At 37.0% G+C, this 26736-nt stretch overlaps 2 protein-coding genes across 2 annotated transcripts; one reads left to right on the forward strand and one right to left on the reverse strand.

The window, feature by feature from the left end:
• Window positions 1–138: 138 nt before the first annotated feature.
• On the reverse strand, window positions 139–26512 carry LOC106137912 (von Willebrand factor A domain-containing protein 8). The gene is made up of 21 exons (XM_013338864.2): window positions 26139–26512; window positions 25350–25473; window positions 24760–24895; window positions 24011–24178; window positions 23446–23610; window positions 13961–14119; window positions 12465–12807; window positions 11912–12158; window positions 11365–11505; window positions 10559–10694; window positions 9257–10160; window positions 8597–8802; window positions 7473–7660; window positions 6731–6890; window positions 5843–5998; window positions 5223–5331; window positions 3919–4039; window positions 3403–3583; window positions 1899–2044; window positions 1215–1316; window positions 139–957 (listed from the first exon to the last, which is right to left on the reverse strand). The coding sequence occupies exons 1-21, from the start codon at window positions 26320–26322 to the stop codon at window positions 846–848; spliced, it is 4188 nt and encodes a 1395-aa protein (XP_013194318.1). The 5' UTR covers window positions 26323–26512; the 3' UTR covers window positions 139–845.
• Window positions 21851–22941, forward strand: LOC132902387 (uncharacterized). Its single transcript, XM_060947265.1, has one exon. It carries the CDS (start codon window positions 21851–21853, stop codon window positions 22841–22843), a length of 993 nt encoding a protein of 330 aa, XP_060803248.1. The 3' UTR covers window positions 22844–22941.
• Window positions 26513–26736: the final 224 nt, after the last annotated feature.

Consider the following 26736-nt stretch of genomic DNA (forward strand, 5'->3'; position numbering starts at 1 on the left):
GAAATAATGGAAAATTTGGAAACAAGAACAGGGAAACTTATTCATACTTGAGGGCGGCGGCTTCAATGATGCCGAAAATAACTATTCCACGCGGACGAACTCGCAAACACCGCTAGTTAAACTAATAATAAAACGGTCTAAGAAAACATTGTTTTATTCAAATTTCACAAAATATATTACTATGTCAAAAATATATAAAAATAGATATCCATGAGGTAGTCACGGTAGCGTGCGATACAAAAATGTATTTTCTTACAACTATATAACAGTATATACATAATAAAATTATATCATAAAATGTATATTTTTCTAACATCATCACAGAAAATAAATAGTACTAAGTAATATAAAATACCACTTATATTATTTTCACTTACATAGATACATAATTATTCTTTATTTAAAATTATGATCTGCATTAAAAAAGAGTGATGATACCACATTTTTATATAACTGTTCAGAGCTAAAAAAAATCGTTTTAACTCCTTGCGCTTGAATGCCGATCGCACTTTTTCTGGAAATGGTCAAATGGCGCAAAAATATTTGAGCCAATCAGAGCGCGCAATTTTAACCCGCGAACTGAAGTCCGTTTTTATGAGGGAGATAGCAAGAGATATTCTGTTATTTTTATTTAAAGTTTTATGTACTTGTAATAAGGTCTTTATTTTATTGACTCTTCGTTCGGTTCAATTCGGCGGTAGTTCGAGGTACGCTGCCGAATATTCCCGATGCGATTTACGAGTATAAAAGTGTACTGTAGTACTGTAATATCATTTATCATCAGCTTCATGGATGGCAATTAGAACCCGACTCGCTCTGGACCGGTTCCTTCAATTTAGTGCAGATCACGATGAGCTCTGTAGCAAAGAGGATGCGAAGATCTGCTGCATGATTTGAGGCAATGTCGCGACGTCCATGCAGACGTGTGCGTGACCCGCCGGCAGATGGCGTAGCAACCTGACAGGAAAATTATTATTTAGGATATACAAAAGTGAAAATATAATCTCTCTCTCTCTCTCTCTCCTTCCAGTCTTTCTACTTCTTCGCCTTAAGTTTATGTACATTCATTATCTTTTAATATATAAACACGTGTGAGTAGTTCACCGGTAGATGGCGATTCATTCTCGATGGCAATTTCTTTGTTGAGAAATGTATTAAATAGAGATTTTGTCCTTATTATCGCCGCTTTAAACATTATTAATTATGTAACTCACGTTGCAGCTTCGTCTCCCAGGCTTCCAATGAATATAACGTGCGCCTGCACTCGCGGCTCCGATGTCAATATTGTGCCCAGCTCTTGTGGTTGGATGCCATACCTATGGAAGAAAAAAAAAAACAAAATAATCAATGAAAAGATATTAACCCTGGAATGACGTTGCCAAGCCATAACATACATAATGTTATGTGCGTAGAAAGAGGAAGACAAAAACAGGTAAACAATTTTTTTTTTTTTTTTTTTCGTCAGGTTTTCGCAAATCCCACCTACCGACTACCACGGGAACTATATATAGTACATACATATAGTCACATCTATATCCCTTACGGGGTAAACAGAGCCAACAGTATTAAAAAGACTGAATAGCCACGTTCAGCTGTATGGCTAAATGATAGAGTTCGAGACAGAATGAGATTTAAATACTGAGAAGTTGCTAGTCCATCGCCTAAAAGAATCCCGAAGTTTTTTAGCCACTCCCAACATCCATGGGAAATATAGGGAGTAATCCTATTTTTAAGTTTTGGGAACCACTCGGAATTGAAGTGTACATACTCTTAATTACATATATGCTGAATTTCAAGAAGATTGGTTCAGCATATAACGCGTGAAGAGATTACAGACAAACAAACAAACAAACAAATTAACTTACTATCGCATTTATAACATTAATTAGGACAGTCACCTTCTAAGGTTAGCGTCGGAGAGTATAAGAACGATCGCTTCGTCACAATCTTCGGCTGCCAGCGTAGAGATGGCGTGCTTGGCGGCCGGCAGAGTGTTGTCGCCGGCCCAGCAGAATTGGGAGTGTGCGTGCATTGTGCGAATTATCTGGAACAATATTAAGGATAATAATTGGACATTCTTTGGCGACAGCACTTAGAAGATTTTTTATTAATAAAACAGGAAAGTGCCGTGTGGTTCCCGGCACCAATACAAAAAAGAATAGGACCACTCCATCTCTTTCCCATGGATGTCGTAAAAGGCGACTAAGGGATAGGCTTACAAACTTGGGATTCTTTTTTAGGCGATGGGCTAGCAACCTGTCACTATTTGAATCTCAATTCTATCATTAACCCAAATAGCTGAACGTGGCCATTCAGTCTATTCAAGACTGTTGGCTCTGTCTAGCCCACAAGGGATATAGACAAGACCATGTGTATGTGTACATACATATAATCACGTCTATATCCCTTGCGGGGTAGACAGAGCGAACAGTCTTGAGCGGACTGATAGGCCACGTTCAGCTATTTGGCTTTAAGATAGAATTGAGATTCGAATAGTGCCAGGTTGCTAGCCCATCGCCTAAAAAAAGAATCTCAAGTTTGTAAGCCTATCCCTTAGTCGCCTTTTACGACATCCATCGGAAAGAGATGGAGTGGTCCTATTCTTTTTACCGTGCCGGGAACCACACGGAACAATATTAAGGATAATAATTGGATATTCGTTGACCACAGCACTTAGAAGATTTTTTATTAATGAAACGGGAAACCAATAAAGTTGACGATTAAGTAAAGTGGCCCAGGCCGCGGACAAATACTGGTCCTCATAAATAATACTTGTGCCGTGCCGAGCGTCCTAGACAGTTGTATACAGGTCTACCACTTTTATAAGTTACATCGGCATTGTTCGACGGCGCAGAATAGTACAACCGACCGCCGAATCTGGCCGAATGAAAACATTAGTGAAATAACGAACTTATTGCTACTATATAGGATTTTAAATCCCAAAACAACAGGAGTCGTGTATCTCGCTCATTGTAAGTTGTACCAGACAAATACCGACTCCTGCGAACTCCAGACATGGCGCGTACGCAATCAGCCAATAGCGAACGGTTTTGATCCGGCGTTCAAATGGCGCATTATGATTGGCGCAGATATTGTCGCGGCATAACAAAAATTGATTTCTGCTCAGGTACATCGGTGTAACTTATTAAAGTGGTAGTACATACATACATACATAAAATCACGCCTCTTACCCGGAGGGGTAGGCAGAGACTACCTCTTTCCACTTGCGACGATCTCTGCATACTTCCTAGTGGTAGTACTGTACCTGAAATATGCAGAGATCGTGGCAAGTGGAAAGAGGTAGTCTCTGCCTAAACCTCCGGGAAAGAGGCGTGATTTTATTTTTATTTTTTATTATACTGTACCTGCGTGTAAGTATAGAACCTGAAACTTAGAACCCACCTGCAATCTCTCCCTCTCGTTGTCCGGGACGCGGTCCGCGGTAACCAGCTGGAGGGCGTGCTCCTCCCCGGAGTGCGCCAGCATGTCGTACCTGATGCGCGCCTCGTAGCCCTTCAGGGCCTCCGTGAGGAGGACTACCGCCTCCATGGAACGTTCTAGACGCCCGTCGTACGAGTTGAATCTGATTTTATATACAGAGGTATAAATAAATGAATACGGGACGTGAGATAATGAGTATGCAGAGATCGTGGCAAGTGGAAAGAGGTAGTCTCTGCCTACCCCTCCGGGAAAGAGGCGTGATTTTTATGTATGTATGTATGTATGAATACGGGATAAATTACACAGATTGAGTTGGCCCCGAAGTGGGTTCGTGATACTAGCTCAACGATACTATTTTTTTTATAATAAATACTATAAAGATAAACATCCGAAAACCAGGACTATCAGAGCAAATGCGTTTCTCATCATGCTCTGGCCGGAATTCGAACCCTTTTTTTATAAAATCACATAATTTACCTGTACATGCTTCCAGAAACGTCCAGCACTAGCCTCAGCCGCTTGGGTTTGTCCGGCGGGGCTCCCGGCGGCGGTTCTTGTTCGCTGCGACGGCGGTAGATGGCTCGCTCGCCCGCCAGACCTTTCATTACGATACAACGTTCAATTATATTTAAACCAATAAAAAAATATTCAGTACATGGGTGACCGAGTGGAGCTTGGTGTTTTTGATAACTATTTCAAATTACATCAGAATTACCACAATTATCGTAGCCTAGCTACCATCTTATATGAGATGGTAACTAGGCTACGATATGATAATTTTTAATTTTCCCAGACGCGAGTCCCAGCTCTCATGTGCACATATTATTATATCCCTAACACAGAAATGTCACATTCTGCTATAAATAGTGCTTCAAATAGTGACAGTTTTCTAGCGTATCGCCTACGAGAATAATCCCATGTTAATTAGCTTTCTCTTAGTCGCCTTTTACGTTATCCATGGGAAAAACATGGAGTGGTTCTATTCTAAAGTGTCAGGAAGCACACGGCACTAAAACATAACGTTTTAAAAAAAATTCATCCAGAACTCATTAAAATCTTTAATCATTTGACGAAGATTGTTGCAGGTAATCTGGTGTACCTGTTTAATTTTTCTGAATAATATTTGTTGTCAAAGTGCGCAAACTTATTTACGTTAGTTTGAATACTAACCGATGCTTTAACGGTGATGGAAAACATCGCGAGGAAATCTGCATATTCAGGCACCTGGATGTGTAACCATGGATCCAATATGGGTTCGGTTTACCTGCAAGGTTGCGGAGGTCAGATGGGAGTCGTTTCGTGTAAAAACCTGACTCACCCAAACCAGGATAAGTGGTCAAAGGCTACCCCGGGCTCCTCTCCAGAGAGGTGAGGATGTAACCGGGACTTAAGCCAAGAAGAAGTATCTGTATCAAATAGCAGATACCCATCAACGCTACATTTTGTTCACAATTTATAGCATAACTAAAATTGGAAAATTCATGCCAACAGTAAAACCTTAGTAGGAAAAAAAAAAGCCAAGAGGAAGAAGGTACATATAGTACGCAGTTGTTATCCGTAAAACAAGTTTATATCCTACTACTATTATAAAGGCGAAAGTTTGTATGGATGTATGGATGTTTGTTACTCTTTCACGCAAAAACTACTGAACCGATTACCATGAAATTTGGTATGTAGGTAGCTGAAGACCCAGAATAACACATAGGCTACTTTTTATCCCAGAGTTCCCGCGGGATTGATAGGGTTTCCATGCGGACGAAGTCGCGGGCGGCCTCTAGTACCTTCTATAATTTTCCCGTCGTCCAACTCCCCGCTGGTCTGGTGTCGACTCCACTGCCGCTCTTTTGTCTTGGCTTGCAGCTCAGCCAACACGCCGCGGAGGGCACCTATCTATAATAAAATTGTTAAGAAATACTGAATGAATTTACTTGTTAGTTAAGTTTATTGAACTAAAGCACGCTATCTATCGACAATATGTATAAATTAGTGGCAACCCGCACTTTGCCCGCAAAGAAATCTTGATGAAAGTGGTTGCACTAATTCCATAACAAATTTCGTAAAAATCGGTCTTTGGTAAAAATTATTATCGTTGAATACGGTACATTCGCGAACTTAAAGAAACTACAAAATGAATGGTATTTGCACCAGCTCTAATCAACTCGAACTATCCATGTAATTAAGCATCGTACGTGCTCAAATACTTTTTTTTTTAATTTCTCCACAAACAATTCACAGTACATAGAATTTTTAAACAATTTAGGATCACAACCTAGGTTTAATATTTTATCTTAGGCACTATTTCAACACAGCCATGGAGATGCAACCGAGAAAAATCTTGATAAGTATAGGAATATTTCATGAAGACTTATAATCTGTTTGTGAGGACGTTAATTTCTCTTACCTGAGGCTGCACCGCTCTTAGGAACTGTCCGTACAGTTTAGCGTCATATTCGCTCATTTTGATCTCCTTGAGTCTCTCTTCGAAAGCCTTGCGATTCATTTCTCTCGCCGCTTTTTTAACGTGCTCGGGTACGTCGTTTTTTTCAGCGTCTGAAAGCTGATATATTAATTTGTTTTAAATAGTTATATAACAAAATAATTGTATGCTATATATTGCGGTTATTTTGAACAGAACCTCTCGTTGACTTTCGAATGTCGTATGTGGCAAGTAATGCAATAAGTATTCTTATTCATTTATTTGCCAACTAAATGAAGAGACTTCTTCAACGTTCACCAAGTAGATTGCTATCTCTGGCGGCTACTTGCTGAATCTCGTGTCAATAGCTAAACCCACGCACTTTTAAAAATTATAAAACTAGTCTACGATTTTTTTTTTTATATTCTCTCATCCTCACCTGTGACGATTTACCTATACGTCACATAGTGATCAAATAGCAGATACCCATCAACGCTACTTTTTTGTACACAAATTTACAGTATAAATAATCTTGGAAAACCGTGTGCCGTGTGGTTCCCGGCACCAATACAAAAACGAATAGGACCACTCCATCTCTTTCCCATGGATGTCGTAAAAGGCGACTAAGGGATAGGCTTACAAACTTGGGATTCTTTTTTAGGCGATGGGCCAGCAACCTGTCACTAGTTGAATCTCAATTCTATCATTAAGCCAAATAGCTGAACGTGGCCTATCAGTCTTTTTAAGACTGTTGGCTCTGTCTACCTCGCAAGGGATATAGACGTGACCATATGTATGTATGTATGTATGAAAATTTTTGCCAACTGGAAAAAATATAAGTATTAAAAAAAATCGTTAACTGCCAAATATTACCTGATGTACGTCGTGTCCCTTGTCCAGCCTATAAGGCCCCCCCTTCCCCCCGAGCCCGGCGGTGTCGCGCCCCCCGGAGCCCCCCGCCCACGTGTTGCCCCCCACGTGCGGCTCGTTCTTGGGGTCCTCTTTACCGTGCTTGGGGGATGACACGTCTTTGCTGTAAAGAAATACAGCCTTGTTTAATAAGAACGAATTAGTTGAAATTTGAAATATTATAAACTTTGGGACTCCTCATGTAAAGTGATAAGCTAGCAACCTGTCACTATTTGAATCTCAATTTTATCATTAAGCCAAACAGTTGAACGTGGCCTTTCAGTCTTTTTAAGTCTATTGACTCTGTCTACCCCGCAAAGGATATAGTCGTGACTGTATGTAATAAGTTTATAAGAATGTCGACAGGACAAATGTATACTGTAGAAACGACGAAGATAGAACATAAACATGTATGAATTTGACAGCTGCAATTCTAATTATCTTAAATTTAAGGAGTATGATATGGTGTTGTGCAAATCTTACACATATATGATAATGCAAATTTCTCGGAGGGGTAGGCAGAGACTTCATTTTTCCACAATAGCTATATTCATTCAAAAATAACAAACTTACCTACTATGCCTGTCAATACGAGTAATCATCTGTATCTTCAGATAATAATAAACACCAATTTCTCAGAAGGGTAAGCAGAGACTACATCTTTCCGCAAAAGCTATATTCATTCAAAAATAAAAAAAACACTTACCCGCTATGTCTGTCAATAGTCATCTGAATCTTTTTGAGAGCGTCTTTGGATCTTCCCTCTAAAACCCCCTCAGTGGGCAATCCACTAGAATGTAACACTTCCAGTAGAGTGTCGGCCATGTCTTTGCTGTAACGATCGAAGTCAAACACGTTGCCAATTGCCGTGGCGAGGTCTTCCTTGGGATATTTCTAGGGAATAGAAAATAAATACTTACATACATACATACATATAATCACGTCTATATCCCTTGCGGGGTAGACAGAGCCAAAAGTCTTGTAAAGACTGATAGGCCACATCAGTCTTTACAAGACTGTTAGGCCACGTTCAGCTATTTGGCTTTAAGATAGAATTGGGAGTGACAGGTTGCTAGCCCATCGCCTAAAAGAATAATCCCTATTTTATATGCCTACTTCTTAGTCACGTTTTACGACTTCCATGGGAGAGAGATGTAGTGGTCCTATTCAAATAGTGACAGGTTGCTAGCCCATCGCCTAAAAGAAGAATCCCAAGTTTACATGCCTACCTCTTAGTCACCTTTTACGACATCCATGGGAGAGAGATGGAGTGGTCTTCTTTTTTTTTCTATTGGTGCTGGAAACCACACGGCAGTAAATATAAAGTAATAATAATAGAAAATAAATGTAGAATTTAATCTTTTAAAAAAAGGTACAAAAACCTTATATAACCAGATTAAAACAAAAGTTTATTGTTGCGGCTTTGCCTATGTAATTAATGTCATCAGTTTCTCAATAACTAAGTGAAGTCATAGTAAAAATTAAGGTTTTTTTAAAATGTCTTTTAAAAAAACATGGATATTCTAACAAATACGAAACCCAGGACAAAAGAAAAAGTTTAAAATATCTTCCTTTGAAAAATTATACAGATTGACTTAATTCGAAATAAGTTCGAAACTTGTGTTACGAGATACTCACTCAACGATACTACATTTTATAATAAATACTTATATAGATAAACAACCAAGACCCAGGCCAATCAGAGAAAGTTCGTTTCTCATCTTCCCCTTACCGAAAATCGAATCAGGGGCCTCCGGTGTCACAGACAGGCGCACTACCGCTGCGCCACAGAGGCCGTCCATATTAAACCTTTTCCAAATTAGTTCTCACCTGTAAATGTTTAACAATATTGACCAGCTCCCTTGTTGAGTACGGATAGGTTAGCTGCCCTTGATCAGCCTTGTCTCTGAGCACCGCGAATGCTTGCACCAGCTTCTTCATGACGTCATGCGGTACATCCGGCCCGTAAGACCGGAGGAGTTCCATTTCCGACTCTATAGACGGGTTGTCCACGGCATGGCAGGAGAACAGATCACCTGGAGAAGGAGTTTGATTATTAATTAATCTTTACTGCATTGTAATACAGAAAAGATTCGTATTTTTGGTTGTAACAAAAAACCTCAAACTACTGGACTTATTTTTATGATATCGGGCACAGAAATCAACTATAACTTTAGTTTTTTTTAATAATACAAAAACATACATATGATATGATTTCTTTTACATACTTATACATACATATAGTCACGTCTACAACCCCCGCAGGGTAGACAGAGCCAACAGTCTTGAAAAGACTGAAAGGCTATGTTCATTTTTTTTATTGATAAATATTCATGAATCAATACTCAAATAGAATCACACGAAAACGTAAATAAAGACAGTTGATTTCCTAATAAACAATAATATACTTTTGTAAAAAGCATGACAATCTTTAAGTATCAAGTATAAAGTTTATTCTGTGTGCAAAACAAAACAACAATAACAACAAACCTAACGACGCGAAGAAATCGTTCCCCAAGAACGGGAATCCAGGCCTATTAGCCAGCACAATCATCCTGAACTCATCATGTACCGGAATGAAACTCTTCAAGTCACCTCCCGAACTTTGCAGCATATCCTTTGGCACTATCCGCCTACCATCACTCAAAATCATCTCCCCATTCTCAACCAACGTCTTCAAAATACACGTCACGTGTGTAGGCGCCTTATCTGCCTCGTCTACGACCAAAACGTGACCGTATTTCACGGCCTTAACTAAAGGCGAGTCCTCATAAACCACAACCCCGTCTTTCACAGTCGGTTGAACCGTCAAAGACTGCACTGTCGTGTCCCTATGTAACTGAATGTACTCTCGAGGTCTATTCAGCAATTGTAGTAGCCTATCGGCTATTTTATTTTTACCTACACCTTGGTTGCCAACTAGTAACAAATGGTTACCAAGCAAGAAGTCTTGTAACAACCATTCTAATAGTTTTATATGCTGTGGAACGTCGTAGAATAAAATGTCAGGTACTTTAGTCAAAGCTGACGTTTTGAAAATTTCAGTGCTCGTTTTGCCGATGGTTAAGACGCCATTTTTAACTGAACAGCTGACTTTTTTCTCGGTAGGATTGTTACCGAAAATTCCGAATCGACTTGGCGGTTCTATACCAAGATTGGAGCTAGCGCCATCTAGTGCCCTCCTGGCTAAATTAGGCAGGAATTTGGCTAAGAAAGTCCTTTGAACAGTCTCGTATGCAGATTCGGTGGGATATTTAGACATTCGTTGGGCGATTCGTAGAAGTTGACGGGTGGATAACGACGAAGATAGATTCTTGAGAGTACTGTCTTCTGAATTGCGTAATACGTCAGCTAAGTCGATTATCGAGTGAAGTGGTTTCGATATGTCACCGTACTGAAAATAAAATTTCATATTGAATTGACTTGAATAATATTTAACAGTCACTTACATTTGTAAAGTTAATATATTTTAAAACAAAACATTGAATTAAACATAAATGAAACGTGAATTTTAACTAGTCATAACACTTTGTACGTACTGTGAAAAAAACAATCAAAAATCATCATTTGAAAGTTAACTTGTTTATGTAAACTGCCAGTGCGCTTACGAAACTAACAGTAACTGTTGACATATATAATGATTGACACACTAAGTAATTTGTTTTTCTAGTATAGTTTTCTTAATAACTTTATAAAGAATGTAGAATCAAAATCATGTGTGAACATGTTACCAAATGTATATATCATCTTGTATTAAAGACTTAAAAAATCTAAAATCAAAGACAGACTTACCAAAGTATTGATGACAGATATCTCTTCCTGTTTGCTAAGATTCCGCATTTCATGGAATATAAACAGGCTGAGTATCTCGGGAGACAGCCACTGCTGCCCGCGGCCAATTATAGGCGGCTCAGCTAAGGCCACTATTCTGAAAGAATTAAATTCACTTATAGAAATACGCCGAAATTGTGCCGTGTGGTTCCCGACAATTTAGAATAGGACCACTACATTTATCTCCCGTGGATTTGAAAAGGCTTATAAACTTGGAATGTTTTTATAGGCGATGGGCTTGAAACCTGTCACTCAGCTGGACGTGCCTTTCAGTCTTTTTGAAACTGTTACCCCATAAAGGGTAAAGTTGTGATTATATGAATGTATGTCGTAAAAATTTACTAGGGGAATATGCAGATTTGCGAATAAAAACAGTGTGTGCCGTCGACTTTTACCAAAGAAGTAGTAATCATGCTGATTCTCACCTTAACGAAGTGTATTCTCATTATCTCGCTCTTTTCCTGCTGCTGTAACGTCACTCCGGTCGCCACGAAGTTGCGTTTCTCGTGAAAAAGTTTCCCTTAGCTACTTCAACGACCAACTCATACAAAATAAGAATTCATCTACAGTTTAATTCAAAGACAGTGTGTTTTCTCACCGTACCAAAGGATTCACCACTGGGGTTGACGAGACGAATCTGCGTTTTCCTTAACAAAAATGACAGAAAAGAGATGTTTCTCACCGTGCTACCCTATCCCAACAAATTATATGCCGTAGTTGGCCAAAAAAACTAATTTTGCCAAAATTGATATCAGACTGTTTCTCACCTAAATGCTGGATGTATCCTCTTGACCCCGCTATCTTCTAGCTGCTGTGACGTCACGCCGGTGGCCAGAAGATCGTCGTATCTATCGTGACGTAACAATCGTGTGCCGTCGTGTAGTTGTAACTCTCGATCGTGCACTAGTCTGTAATTAAGTTATTCACTTTATGTTCCAGGCTCATTACACAAAATATTTCAATCTGACTTTAGGTTTATGAAGTAACTTCGTTATAAATAGAAAAAGTCAAAAATAATTTATATTTTTACATTCTTCAAATAACGTCCAACGAATCATAACCTTTTGGGTGCTAGGATTTAAAAAGTCTTTGGATCTAAATATGTTATTTGATATAAAATGATAGAAAGGAATAGATTGATATAAAATGATAGAGGTTTCTGTAAACTTACTTAACAAAATAAGTTAAATAAGAATGTTATTACATTTTCTATTAAGGATATTTCCCTACAAAAAAAAAAGACAAATGGCGGACTTAAGAAAAATCTTAATACCCGCAAATATAAATACTTCTTAGTAAATTTCTACTACCCACCTGTGCAAAACGGCCAAAGTACTCGCATGTATCCTATGCAGCCCGTCCAATACAGCCATGTGGCCCTTCAAAGCTGCCTCGACCAAGGCCGAGTTCCTCCACACTGTGTCTCCGTTGTCCAGGGTCGTACGCTGTTGGACCAGGTCACGAGCAGTCATGTCCTGGTATAGGACTATCGGCTCTATGGTGTAGCCTAGTAAGGACGCTAGTTGAGTAACTAGTAGACTCTTGCCGCAGCCCTTTGGCCCTGAAATAGTATTTAGTTTAAGGTATATTCTTTGGAGTGCTAGAAAAAAAAATTAAGAATTTATTCTGCTGGTAAATTTATTACATTTGGATTTGTTTCTTAGGTTTTGTTCAAAACCATACATATACTCGTATATAGTCACGTGTTTATCCCTTTCTGGGTAGACAGAGCCGTCTTTAAATTCTTCGATTCTAAAGTGCCGGATACGACACGGCACCAACAGCTATTCTTTTTAATCATTTCAATTTTAACTTCGGCAAGAAATAAATAAAACAAATGTCTATTTTAAAACTGAAGATAACTTACCAACAATACAAAAGTCACCAACGCTATGGCTCAACATAACCTCATTCAGCATCTCACTCTGATACTCCGTTTTCACCACGTTCTTATCATCCAACCCTGTCTGCTTCCTTCCGCCGCACGGCACGCCAAATTGCGACTTAACGCCGTTCACTTCCACAGTAACTAAAGCTTGGTTTCCTTTGGGCTCTATGCCTTGTGCTGTGATGTTCCATTTAGGTTTGGTTTCAATTTTAAGGTTATGTAACACAGCTTCAACGTTTCTGATGTGATCTTTGGTGAGAAACGACTTGTATGGATAGAGGAGGTACAGCAATTTGTATATGGAAATGCCTGGTACCCGCTCCTGTAAATTAAAATTTCTAAATAATACAACTCGTAACATCATCATCATCGATATGAGTACCAGGATATGTTGCTTATAACCCCAGTCTTTGGAAACTAATTAGTCTTGGTGCTAAATCTAGTAGGTACTTAGTATTGGTACCAAATTTAAGTATATAACGCATTCATAGGTATGTAACACATATTAATAGTTCAATACATTTATTTAACCACACAACTACACCACACAAAGCAAACAAATGAATTTGAATTTGAAAAGTTAATCAAATAAGGTTCACGATTCTGCTAGTAATCTAGACTAGGTATTATCAAGTCTGCAGTATGGCTATCGACGCAAATCGTGTCCAACCCGTCAAAAACCCGAAGTTATAAGAAGAACTATGTGTTCAGAAGTGGACTTTCTTCGAGTTAAATGTTGATGAATCGAACATTTTTCTTACTTCTTCAATATGACGTGTCCGACAAGTCACAGAACTAAATGCAATAAATCATATTATCTGATTTCGAAATCGAACCTTGGCCCTGAATAAAAGTTCGCTGACGACACTTTCGCGTGCGTTGTTCACACGATTGTGATCGCAGTTTCAAGGTCATAGGATACGCAACTACGTATTTATGATTATTGTACCTATAATAAATATACAAATCATTCAGTCGATCAAAATGAAAATAGGAAATTAAAGCAACTGAATTCACAGACATCTTCCTAGACACTTTCGGGTAGCTAGTCTCAATCGGCTCATGTTTAATTGGGAGACGAATCAGCGATCATTATAAGCGATTCTACATGAACACATACATACTTATAGCCTGTACCGTGTAGTTCCCGGCACCAATAGAAAAAAGAGTAGGACTACTCCATTTCCATTTCCCACGGATGTCGTAAAAGGCGACTAAGGGATTGGCTTATAATCTTGGGATTCTTCTTTTAGGCGATGGGCTAGCAACCTGTCACTACTTAAATATCTCACTATCATTAAGCCAAACAGCTGATCGTGGCCTTTCAATCATTTCAAGACTGTTGGCTCTGTCTACCCCGCAAGGGATATAGACGTGATGATATGTATGTATGTATACTTATAGTCACGTCTATATCCCTGCATATATATACTAGACGTGATATTTGTATGAATACAATATCTCATTTCACTGACCAGTATAAGAGCGGCTGTATGCAGACTGTCCACTGGGAAGTCGGGCAGTCTGACAGTTTGCAACTCTGTGCTGATGAGCGCGTACGCAGCAGACAGCAGCTGCTCCAGTTTTGCAGGATCCGCTCGGGGGGCCTCCTCTTTCAGACTGTTCAGATGTTCCTGTGGACAATTTGTATCAACACAAAAACAAATAATAATTATTCCATTCCGTTGCCATGCCTATGGAAATCGTAAGTATAGTAAATTTCTTAATCTTCGTCAGGACGGACCAAATTTGAAAATTTGACCAATTTACGATCATCTAGACTTTCCCCTGCTTACGTTTCTATCCACATAAGCTTTATTTTTAATAATAAACTTTCTACATCCAATCCATTATTTAAACTACAGTTTTTACGAGTATTTTAACCAAAATATTTAAATACAAATGTAGACAATGTGCATTCGTCCACGATTTAGATTTAAGACCTACATTTGTAAATTGACATCCGGTGAAAATGCTACAGTGTAGTTTGTTTTGCCTCTACTTCTACTCATTGATATATAATTAGACTTAAACTATGTTGACGTCAATATGCAAACCTTGTATCCAATTTTGAAATATATCTAAGTATTTCTATTTAAAAGTGATTTAATTTTTCTTTCATACAAGTATAACGAAAATATCTAGACATCAAAAGCAACCACGTCGACCTTGGAGGAATAAATTTGATATTATCCAACCATGTCAGTGAACTCTATAAAAAGTTGTCGTTATTTTGATACACTGTTTACCGCACTTTTATGACTGTTTTTATGAAACCTTCATGGTTTTGATTTCAATTACGAACACCCTGGCCATTGTATTGTGACATTTAAATTCAAAATAAGATTTACTGCTATCTCTTCTATCATCAGCTGTATCATGTACTAGCTGTGCCCGCGACTTCGTCCGTGTGGAATTGTTATTTTGGGCATCATTGAAGCCCTCAAGGATGAATAATTTACCCCCGTTTTTATTCACATTTTTCATTATTTCTTCGCTCCTAATAGTTGCAGCGTCATGTTATATAGCCTTCCTCGATAAATGGTCTATTCAACACAAAAATAATTCTATAATTCGAACCAGTAGTTCCTGAGATTAGCGCGTTCAAACAAACAAACTCTTCAGCTTTACAATATTAGTATAGATATGTATCTAAGATTTTACTTAAAATAAATTAATTTACGTACTCGCTACACTCTTTACTTATATAATACATATATATAGATACTTATACATTTTTCTAAACAAAGAGAATATTTGTTAAACAACCTTGCTCACCACAAAAGTGTATACATTTATCATAGAGAATTAATTTCTCAACGTCTAATTGTGCATTGACAATGAATGTTAGCACGCGATTTCACATTTATAAAAAACTGTATTTCAAAATGTTTTGTTGGTATTTTAATCATTCCACTTAGAATCAGGAAGTACAATTCATTTGAGACTATAATCTAGTAAAATGTAGTGTAGGCTATCAACCAATTTGAAGAATTTACAGGAGAGATAAAGCTTTAAGTCCGTCGTTTATTTGAATGGAAGAGATTGGATTAGCGATTAGTCCGCCTTTGTACCATCTCTATCTGTTTTTTGCTGTTTTGTATGTTTTACTCTTATGGTGCAATAAAGAGTTTTATATTTCTTTCTAACTATCTTTTTTTTTTTTTGTAATGAATTTAAGAAAAAATAATATTCTACTTCACATATTTGCAAAATATCAGATGTTTTGTTTACAAGCAATTTTCTTTAAAAATACCAAGTATGGAATAGACTCTAGACGACAACAGCCTTCTAAAAATATGTTTTCCGGCGAAAAACAAACGAAAAACCAGCAAAGAATAAAATTTATTTCCGAAAATCACGTCTAAAAACTTTCCAGTATTTTCAACCTTATCACTATCAAAATTAGAGTAAATATATGTAAGTTTTAGACGTGATCGCATAGCACGCGATACACGATGAAGTGTCGTAAAAGTGTTCGTCGTAGAAATATACAGGTTGATAATTATTAACTACCAGAAAAATACAAAAAGTAATTCAGTATAAAAATATGTGTTGAAAAATTGCTCTAAACTAATAGCACAAATATGAGAAAATAACTACAGATCTCTGATGCGCTGTAAAAAGTATGCTTGTGAGACTATATTTAATCAAAAGCTAGAAATTGGAAAAATACCTTGCATAATTAAAAAAGATCGCGATCCAAAACACTGCCGAAAATAAAACTATACGCTGATGGCGTTAGGAAAAATACTATAATGAAAAACACTATTGATTGCAATATTTCAATATTGCTTTTCAAAACATTTTTTTTTAAACAAGAACAATTTTATCTAACTTGAATTTCTCTTTAACACCCTATACGCGAAGTAAATTTGGAACCGTCGCGAGTTTTTAAAATGTTTGCCAAAAGAACAGCACGAACTTGGGTCGCGCAATAAATGTGGCGTAACTTTTTTTCTAACTTTGATAAGTTCGACGATATTTTATTAAGTGAATAAAAAAACTTTCAGTTGTGTGTCTTTCAAACTTTTAATCCAATAACATATCGTAATAATAATGAACGTACAATGATTCTATTTTTTTTTTAATATTAATATTATTACATTGTAATTTAAGAAATTTAAATAAATAAACAAACGTAATATAAAATACATACACATTTCGTCTCCATAGGTACAAAATGGGTCAGGAAGTGCCAAAGTAAATACACGGTAAATTACAAAAAGAAACAGAGAGATGTATGGAATAGTTAAAAATATATTATAATATTTTTAACTATTCCATACATCTCTAGTATAAATTATTTTGTGATCCTGAATGTGATGTGATAAAAACCTACATTCCAAAATCATTCTCAACCACATTTGTAAATAACAACGCTGCCCTGGTATAACTAAAATGCCGTTATCTGTCAAATCCTTGTTTTAAGTAAAACATCAAAAACCGCGGTAAAAATTTAAACTGATGCCATTCATCATTGAGAGCGCCTATTTATGACTTAAAGGTACCAAACAGTCGTATATACAGATCGAAAGAGATTTTTTTCTCTTATTTTACTGTTAAAAATGGTGTAAATCCTGATGTAAAATAACGGCATTTTAGTTATACCACGGCAGAACGAAAATACACACATTTTCTTGGCTAATGAATAAACAACAGAGTTTAGGTTCCCCTCGGTGGCATGTCTGAGGGCCATTAGTTCAGTCAGTGGCGCAAAAACAATTCCCAGCTATTTACTTATTAGTGCCATTGACTAAGGATCTATGGACATAAGGGAAAAGATAATATTTTTAACAATTAGAATTAAGTTCTCACTGAATTCACTAAAATATGCAAGCAGCTGATATGCAAGGAAATCGATGTCAAAGATAGGTCAAAGTGGAGCTAAATCATAGAAGACGGATTCCAAAACTAACACAAAATTTGAGTGAGCGATGGACAATAAGTTCTTAATAATGAACTAAATCATATAAGAGAAAATATAATATGGGAGTCCAAATGGACAGGTGTGAAATTGGCATTCAGTCAGGATCTATCCAACTTTACCAAATCTCTTCACTGTTTATGTAAAAGCGTCGTTCATATATGCTGAAACTATGAGAAGTAGGTATAATAAGAGAATAAGGGACACAGGGGAGGTCATTTTAAAAACTTCATTTCTCATGTCACAGATATAACACAAACTGATTTTTAACATATAAATAGAGAAGAAAAACAAGGAAACTCGGGCAGAAAAAAGGAAAAATGAGAAAAATGAAAAAATAATCTAAATTATTTTAGATAATTGTATCCATATAGTAAAGGTCCATGATAATTCTCACAACAAGAGCTCTAATACTAATGACTGGGTGAAAAGTTCTGAATAATTATAGAACTAAACTTGGTGTAAATGCTTTTGTAGCGTGTTGGCACCCCATTTAACATAATCGTGACGTTCAAACAATCTCCAATTAATACTTATTTACATACTTCATATTCTCACGTGAATATGTTATGCCACATTTGGCAAAATTTATTTTAACCGTGCATCGATATCTGTTCATGTATAACTCGGGGCATCTTGTAACAGAACCACAGAGTTATTGATAGTACCTAATAGAAAGTTCGCACATACAATTTAAGTTCATAACGACTTATACAAGAAGTCTAGTATTGTCAACTTATATACCAAATTTTCAATTTTGTTTCTATTTAAAATTTAACATCACCATACTTTCCGAAGTAGTATTATTATATCCGTGCTTACTAATATTATGCAAAGCCGGAAACTTTAATGTATTTTGCAATTATTTTGTGCGATTTACATAATTTTGGCTTGAATCGAAACTGTTATTTTGCACGAAACTTATGTTAAGTTTAGAAGTACATACTTAGAAATAGATTTAGTGCAGTAATATACTGTACCTTGTTAGCGCATAAATCGGTAGTCCTTATATTGACACAGATGAGAAGACAGACATGTTATATTTTAATTAGGCGAAAACTATGCAGTAAATTTGTCTGGCAAGAAAAACATGAAATAATGATCATTACATTAAGTAGAAACTAAAAATCACCTCAAGACAATGACAAGAAATAAGACTAATACTTTACAATCCTGAACAATGGATCAAAGTGGACATAAAAGTGCATGAAGCTCTAAATATTTTTTATAATGGATTTAAATTGGACGTAGTGCTAAGCGACTAAGCACTTAAACTAAACTCAAGTCAACGCGGCACTATGCTAAGTTTTACGACGTCAAATAAGTAGTTGCAGAAGTTGGACTAATAGAGTTCGATCCATATCTTTGTCGGTTATTTAGAATGAAAGGCAATCACAAATTCAGTACAAACGGTTTTGGCGAAATTAGGTCAATATATATACACGGGTGTAACCTGATATAAGTACTTGGCAACCATATAATTAACGCCTAAACATAAAAAAAATATTTTAAATATCTTTAAAAAAATATTTTAAAATTGAGCTTTCTACTGAAAGTGTCAAATAAGTATGATTTTTCATAATAAAACGAATCAATAACTAAATTTGAGTTATTTCCCAAATAATGTAATTTTGTTTTCAAAATGTGTGCTTCCATTCTGTTCGAGCAACAAATATTCTTTCGACACAGATAATATAAGTCAATGAAAAGAGAGTATTAAAAACTTTTAGGCTATCACTATTTCTATACTTCAATTCGAGTCTAGTGACTATTCATTGATTAACATGTAGTACTATTCATTGATTAACATGTAGTAGTAGTTCTATAATATATAGGGTTAATGTGTATTGTGTCGATCATACATACTTACACTACATATTATCACAGTCAACAGTCCTGAAATGACCGAAAGACCACGTTCAGCTGTATGGCAGCTGTATGGCTTTATAATGGAATTGAGATTCAAATAGTGACAGGAAGCTAGCCCATCGCACCATGAAGGAATGATGATCCAAATATCAATTATATTCCAAAAAGGAAGTCAGAAGATTCTTTACAAATAAGATTTATAACATAACTGCGATATACCAATGTTTTAACATTTCAATTTTAAATTCCTCAACATCCGCTATCAACAGCACTGTATACGACCGGCCTTATTCGCATCGCGTGTGTACCGACCCTTATTCGACGACAAAACCTGCCGGCGACCAAACCAGCCAACCAGTCACACGCTAGAATCAAATTCTTCACGACGTCTATCTACCTGTACTTGTCTTTATCAATCATTTAAAAAAAATTGACGAAGTAGTAACCCACCTTTACCACCCATTTAAAAAAAAGCTGATGCGTAGCAATCGTAGGCAGGTCTACAAGCGTGCTACGGCGTAGCTGTTCGGATTGATTGTATTTGATAAGGTGAGTTGTGATTGTAAGTTCAGGAATGTTCGAGTGAAAAAAATACAGCAGAAATATCGTTTTTAAGTGAACAAAAAAATAATAATGAAATGTTAACGTTACATTAAAACGAAAGATTCTATTTTTAAAATTTAACGAGTTTAAACAATTTTTATAAAGAATCCATGGAGAGAGAACTATAGCGGAGGCTCTTTATCTGAAATGTGCGGGATTGTTTATTCTATAAATTCTAGTTATACTGACATTTCATATGGCAATCTTAAGTAGCAAATAAAATAATAACGTTAACATCGGTTGATTAAAACTGTATAGTCTTCTTCTTCCCGGCTTTACTCCCAGTTGCATCTTCACCACTCTGAAGAGGAGCCCGGGGTTCGCCTTTGACCATGGATTCTGGATTGGATGAGTCAGATTTTTACCCAAAGCGACTCCCATCTGACCTCCACAACCTTTACAGGGCAACCTTACCCATATTGGTTCTATCATGGCTACACATTCCAGTTGCCTAAATGTGCAGGTTTCCTCACGATGTTTTTTCTCACCGTAAGAGCATCGTTAAGTATTCAAACTAATGTACATAACTTTGAAAGATCTTGGATTCGAACCTGTGCCTTTTTGCGCCACACGCATTTAAACCGGGCACTTTACCGATTCGACCACCTAACCCTCGAATACACTTATAAATTACCGAACTCTATAGTACTTAAATGTTAAAAAATTATTGAGAAAAATGATTTGTTTACAGACAACGATACAGCCTAATATTGTAACCGTAGAGATCCCGGGTACATTAACAGCATTTTTAACAAAAAAAAAACAATCTATTACCCCGCACAACCCCTACAAAAAAGCCTCATAATATGAAATAACAAGTACATTAGTTCCGTCACTGGCTATTACGTTTTCTATTAATCATGGCGTGTTGAAAGCGGCCTCATCAAAGCAACAGGCCATAGCGATATAGACGAATATACCATAGATAAACTAAATATATTTTATAATCAGGCATTTTACTTTTCGATTCGACATAAACCAGGGTGATGGTGATTAATTTGATTACTTTAATAAGATTGTGCCCGTTACTTCGGTCGGGTAAATTTCCAAAAAGAAAAGAAACTATATCCCTAACATAAAGGTCTAGTCTTTCTCTGTCCGAAATTTTATTGAAATCAGCCCAATTGTTTAAATGTCTTTATTATTAAGAATTAATTATTAATTCAGAAATACAAATAATCAAATCATATCATGACATTTTTATCATACTACAATAATTTCACGAGGTAATTAAAATAGTAGTTCTTCTATTATTCGTTAGTCTATGACTGGTCTTACAGTAGGGTGGGGGTAAATAGCTATTTCATCGTTAATTTACGACAGCTAGTTAACCCTACTAGTTTTTCTATGAAGCATTACAATGATTGAATTTTAGTACAAAATTATTTCTATCTATAAAATATAAATTTAGTTATTCTATTGCAAGCTATTGCAAGCAAGTGTTACTAGAATGAAATGGATTTTATATTGAGCTGAGATTTTTGAACGATTTTATAAAGCATTTTTTTCTTTAGTTCGCCAACTAGTTGTTGCAAATGTATTTATATTTGATCAATATTTTAAAATGCAAATAAAAATTTTAAAAATTATAGAAAAGCAGTGTTTTATGTTATTGTTAATGCACAAATCTTAATATTATTGTCTTATCACATACACCTATATTATATATTATTTAATTTAATCTTAAAATAAACAAGTCCCTAGTATTATCATCTGACGGGTCATGCTATTTCATTCTATTCCATCAAAACGTACTATAGCCAAACATTTTCAAACCGAACCAAACAAGGCGTAGTACCGCAACCGCAAACGAGGTTACACGAAGCTTTTCCCATTCATAACGAGAAGTTATCTTGATTCTGTCCTACGTGGTTTCAGGTCGAATAACAATACAAAAAAAAAAGACAAAGCGAGAGATGTCACGCACCGCACGCCCGCGCGGTTCTGCGTGCGTGTAACTCCGAACATGCCGGCGCTCTGGCAGTCTTCCCAGAGGCCTATGTACGTGAAGACGGTGTGGATCGACGGCTTCCGACACGCCGTACTCTCGCAAGATGACCCCTACATGCTGAAAGCGAAGAAACGACGCCCACACTCTTCAGCGAGCACCTTTTTGAGAACACCGAGATTCAATAACGAAAGTTCGAGAAATATCAACTTTGTGATCAGAAGCGACAAATCTAAGATACAGGTCCGACCTGATAGAACTCGTGGGTACAACATCGAGAGACTCAATCTGACTGATGTAGAACCGGAGTCTGACGATGAATTGTTAGTGAAAGCGACTCCCCAACCGTTGAACGAATTCGACAGCTACCGTTCTGACAACATGAAGAATTTAAGGCTGAACAGAACGGCTAGAACTGAAGCGAAGCCTAGTACCGAACTATCCGACAGAGTGTTCCAGTGGTTAGATCTGGCGGGAAAAATTGATTTGTTGGCGCCGGAAAGCGGCGAGCGAATGAGCCAACCAAGACACAGCTGGCCGGAAATACAAAGGAGGAATAACATATTCAAATCGAGAACAACGATTGATGTTAGGAAGGAGACGGTCAAAATAGCGTCAGCAAATACGCGTGAGGGGGAGAAACCGCAGAATGTGAGTATCGATCGCCACGAAATTTACATGCCGACGTCCGCCAATACGATCGAGAGCTACGCGCGACAGTCACGAATGAAAAGCACGCCACGGGTCGAAAATGCCAAAACAAAAGATCTGAACAAAACAAAGGCTAAAGAATTGAAAAACAACGTAATGCAAGCGCGGCAGAAAATGGCGACGGAACGGCACGCCGTGGAGAAACAATATGCCGATTTGTTAAGTAAGAAATTGATACCGGACGTGAGTAAGAATCCGAAGAGACAGGTGCATATATTCATGCCCGATGTGCCGAAGAAAACCTTAGTTGTGACGAGTAGAGCAGAAAGTTTGCTTTCTCAGAAAACTTTGACTAAATAAAATGTTTGGAACAACTTTTCCAATACTTTATAAAACTCTTTTTCGTGCTTATCAAGAAAGTTATCATGAATCCAATTAGACCACAAAGCACAAATGGGCGTCGGCCTTTTACGGCAGTTTTTGCTCTGTGCTCTGATTCAGGTGGGTTCGTAGGTAAGTTCGCATGCAAATTATAACTCAATAAAGTGAACGACATTGAGATTGTATTACTAGCTTGGAATTGTAACTTTTTTTAGTATAAAAACGAAAATAAATAATTACTTATATTGTCATAATATTAATTTTACTTATATTATATAAGTTTAAATGACTACCTGGCCCACAAAGCGCATATGAAATAGATTTCTTTGAATTTTTTTATAGGAATGGTGGCGGGAAAGCGGAGATATCTTCAAGCGTTCTAAACCAATCTTCTTGAAATATATAATTAAGAGTCCAAAGAAGCACATACGGTACTTTTTAACCCGGTAAAACCTAAACTTTCCGTAGGATTTACGAGAAACCTATACTTTTGTAGATGGCTCAAAATCCGCGTGTGTATCAGCTCAATGCGCACGAGCGAATCTGCGGGTAGAAGCTAGCATTACAATAAGGTCACTCACCCCGTAGCCGGCAGTGGCGACATCTCTCGCCTGGAAGCGGGACCGCAGCGGCGGGTCCAGCGGCTGCCCGCTGTACCGCGGCACGGGCAAGCCTAGCGCGATCACGCGGAAGTTCTCGTCGACGCGCACGAGACGCCATTTTGATATCTCTTCGGCTCCGTGTTCCTGTTTCAAATTTGTATTAATAGAGATGTCCATTTAGAAGAAAAATGTTTACACAGGACACTATATTTCGTCTGATTGTAAGAGTCAATCCAGGGAAAGGCTAATAAACTTGGGATTCTTCTTTCAAGCGATGGGCTAGTAACCTGTGCGATCTCAATTCCATCGTATGCCATTCTGCTAAACATAGAGTAGAATATTTTAGTTTTAAGAATACTAACGTAAAAAAAAACGAGCACATCTGTATAGTCTTAAATGTGTTGCTTGTTTTTAACAAATTAATGATTCAAATGTTAGTAATCAAATTAATTCTGAAGTTTCATATTTTAGTGGAAAAAAAACAAACCAAAAATAATATGTAACTTCATCACACGGCATCATACATAGTTCTAATTTTGCTCACCTCAAGCAGCTTATCGTATCTAGCAGCGGGAACCAAAAACCTCCCATCTTCCAGGTGCATCTCCCTATTTTCAAGGAGATTATTTAACACTGGCAACACATTGCGCTCTGCTTTCTCTATGCCCTCGATGACCAGCACTCGGCCTTTGACGGCGGCACGGACGGCGCTCTTAAACACACATACAGTTTTAAAAGAAGAAAGGCAAGGCATAAATTAAACACGTTCAGAGTTTTAATATTTGGCATGTAGGTTCCATAAAATAAATATAAGTTCTTCTTTAGGAATATATCATAATTCCTATAATTTTAGACTATGAATCATGACACTGCACTTCTTTATTTATACACGAAAACTTTGGTCTTAGGAGGTCTTAGGAGCCCACAGTAAGCATTAGACCATAGATCCTGGGTTGAGTGAGTCAGGTTATACATGAAGCAACTGCCATCTGATCTATGCAACCTTTGCAGGGGAACCTAACCTGTATTGGAGTGATAATAGTTACACATCCAGTTGCCTGAATGTGCAGGTTTCCTCACACTGTTTCCCCTCGCCGTAAGAGCATTGGTTAGTATTGAAACTAATGTATATAAGTTCGAAAATTGTTATTGTACATAGCTGGGGTGGAATGTGAACCAGTGCCTTTTATGTGCATCGCGCATTTTAAGGGACCTCTTACCGATTCGGAAGTGATATGTATGTATGTAACCCAACATTAAAGTTTGGGTAACTTAATTTGCTGTTGACTGTACCTGATCAAAATATTTGGCGGTTGAGCTCTGAATCTCCCTTCTCTGCTTCAAGTCAGCCTCAGTAGTATCTCGGGAGAGTGCTACATATTCTAATTCCCTCTTAGTGAGTTCCAAGTACTGGAGGGCTACTTTTCTCCTGTAAAAAAGCAGTGATTACAACACCACCTATAAATTCAGAAACATTACACTGTTATGAAGAGCTGCTGCTGTCTGATTTTGGTTAAACTATTGACGGAAGTCAATGAAACTTTGATCATAGCTTTAGTAAGGCTCTCAGTTAAAGTTAACATATAATTATCTGGGTTTGCTAGAACCGGAATGTGCAGGTTTCCTCACAATGTTCTCATATTCAACTGGTAGAATGCAAATAAAGCCTATGTCAAAAGAACTCAGATAGAAACTGGTAAGTTGATTTTTCTGTGGCTATCAAATTAAATTTTATTTTTAAATATAGCCCCAAATTTAAAATATAATTATCTTGATTGGCTAGTGGCAGAATGTGCAGATTTCCTCAAAATGTTTTCTTATCATGTTTTTTAATGTCTAATTACTTACATCTTTAGAAGAAAAAATAAAGAGATAATGTATACCGGCCTGGACCTGGTCTCCCGAGTAGGAACATGTCCTGCCCCAACAAGTCCTTCTGCATCATCCATCTCAAGTTACGGAGTGTACTCTGTGACAGGTACTTCAGCTGGGCATCATCTAGTGTCACTGCAAGGAAAGAAAACTCTTGATGATCAGATTATTAAGTCTTTCTCTTACAAACTCAATTATTTATCAATTTATTTATTATTTATGAAAATGTGCAACATGTGGACTTAATGCCAATAGGCATTCTCTGCCAGTCGAACCTTTAGACCAAACTGATTAATTCGTTCTAATTAATTGGTAAAACATCTTTATCCCTTACGGAGAGTACACAGAGCCAACAATCTTGAAGACTGATAGGAAACATTCAGCTTTTTACTTTCAGATCAATTATATAGTTAAGTGCCCATTTTCATATTAAATCACTACAACATAAACATACCAAAAGGACCACTCCTTCTCTTTTCCAAGGATGTTGTAAAAGGCGACCAAGGAATAGGCTTAAATAAACTTGTTATTCTTCTTTTAGGCAATGGGTTAACTACCTGTCACTATTTGAATTTCAGATTTATCATAAAGCCAAACAGCTGGACGTAGCCTATAAGTATTTTTAAGACTATTGGCTCTGTCTACCCCGCAAGGGGAGACGCGTATGTAAACAACATAAAAATAGCTTTGCATGTTTCTTAGTAACAATTAAACTTAATGACTTCTAGTTTAATTTTGATGAATATGTATAGATAGGCTAGTGAAGTATAAAAGCTAAAGCTAGTAAAGGAAATACTTACAATATTTCCTGGGCACATATTCAACCTTTTCTGGATCCTTGACACCCTTAGAAACATCTCCGATTGTTACTTTATCCTCACTGGAATAAGCTCTAACACAATTTGCCCCTAAAATGCTTTTTCTGCCGCTCAAAATACGAATCAAAACATCGATTCTTCTGACTGTTGCAGCAGGGTTATACATAATGGTAATGGTTTCAGGTTTTTATTAATTGTACAATATGAATTTATTTAGTTATTTCCAAACATTATGCTATGCAATACCGCGTTATTGATACAATAATCTTTATTATTTCTCAAGTCCAAAGTCTAAAAACTAATAATCCGCTAACGCGCTTTCATATCACAGCTGATTGGATTTTGTAAAACCTATTTACCGAGCCGTCAATGTCAATCTCAAAATGACGTTGACATATAGTAGTAATGGCCGGTACCGTGCCGGCCTTGAATCAAAATGGATAAATTTCCTTAGTCGCCTTTTACGACTTTCATAGGCTATAAATGTAGTTTTTTTTATTGTTTATATACTTAGCTAGTAACCCTGGGCAACTTTTTTCCGGAATTTGGCGGAATTGCGGGCAAGTAGTTAAAATAAAAT

The sequence above is a fragment of the Amyelois transitella genome, chromosome 13 (genome assembly GCF_032362555.1).
Source record: "Amyelois transitella isolate CPQ chromosome 13, ilAmyTran1.1, whole genome shotgun sequence".
NCBI lineage: Eukaryota > Metazoa > Arthropoda > Insecta > Lepidoptera > Pyralidae > Amyelois > Amyelois transitella.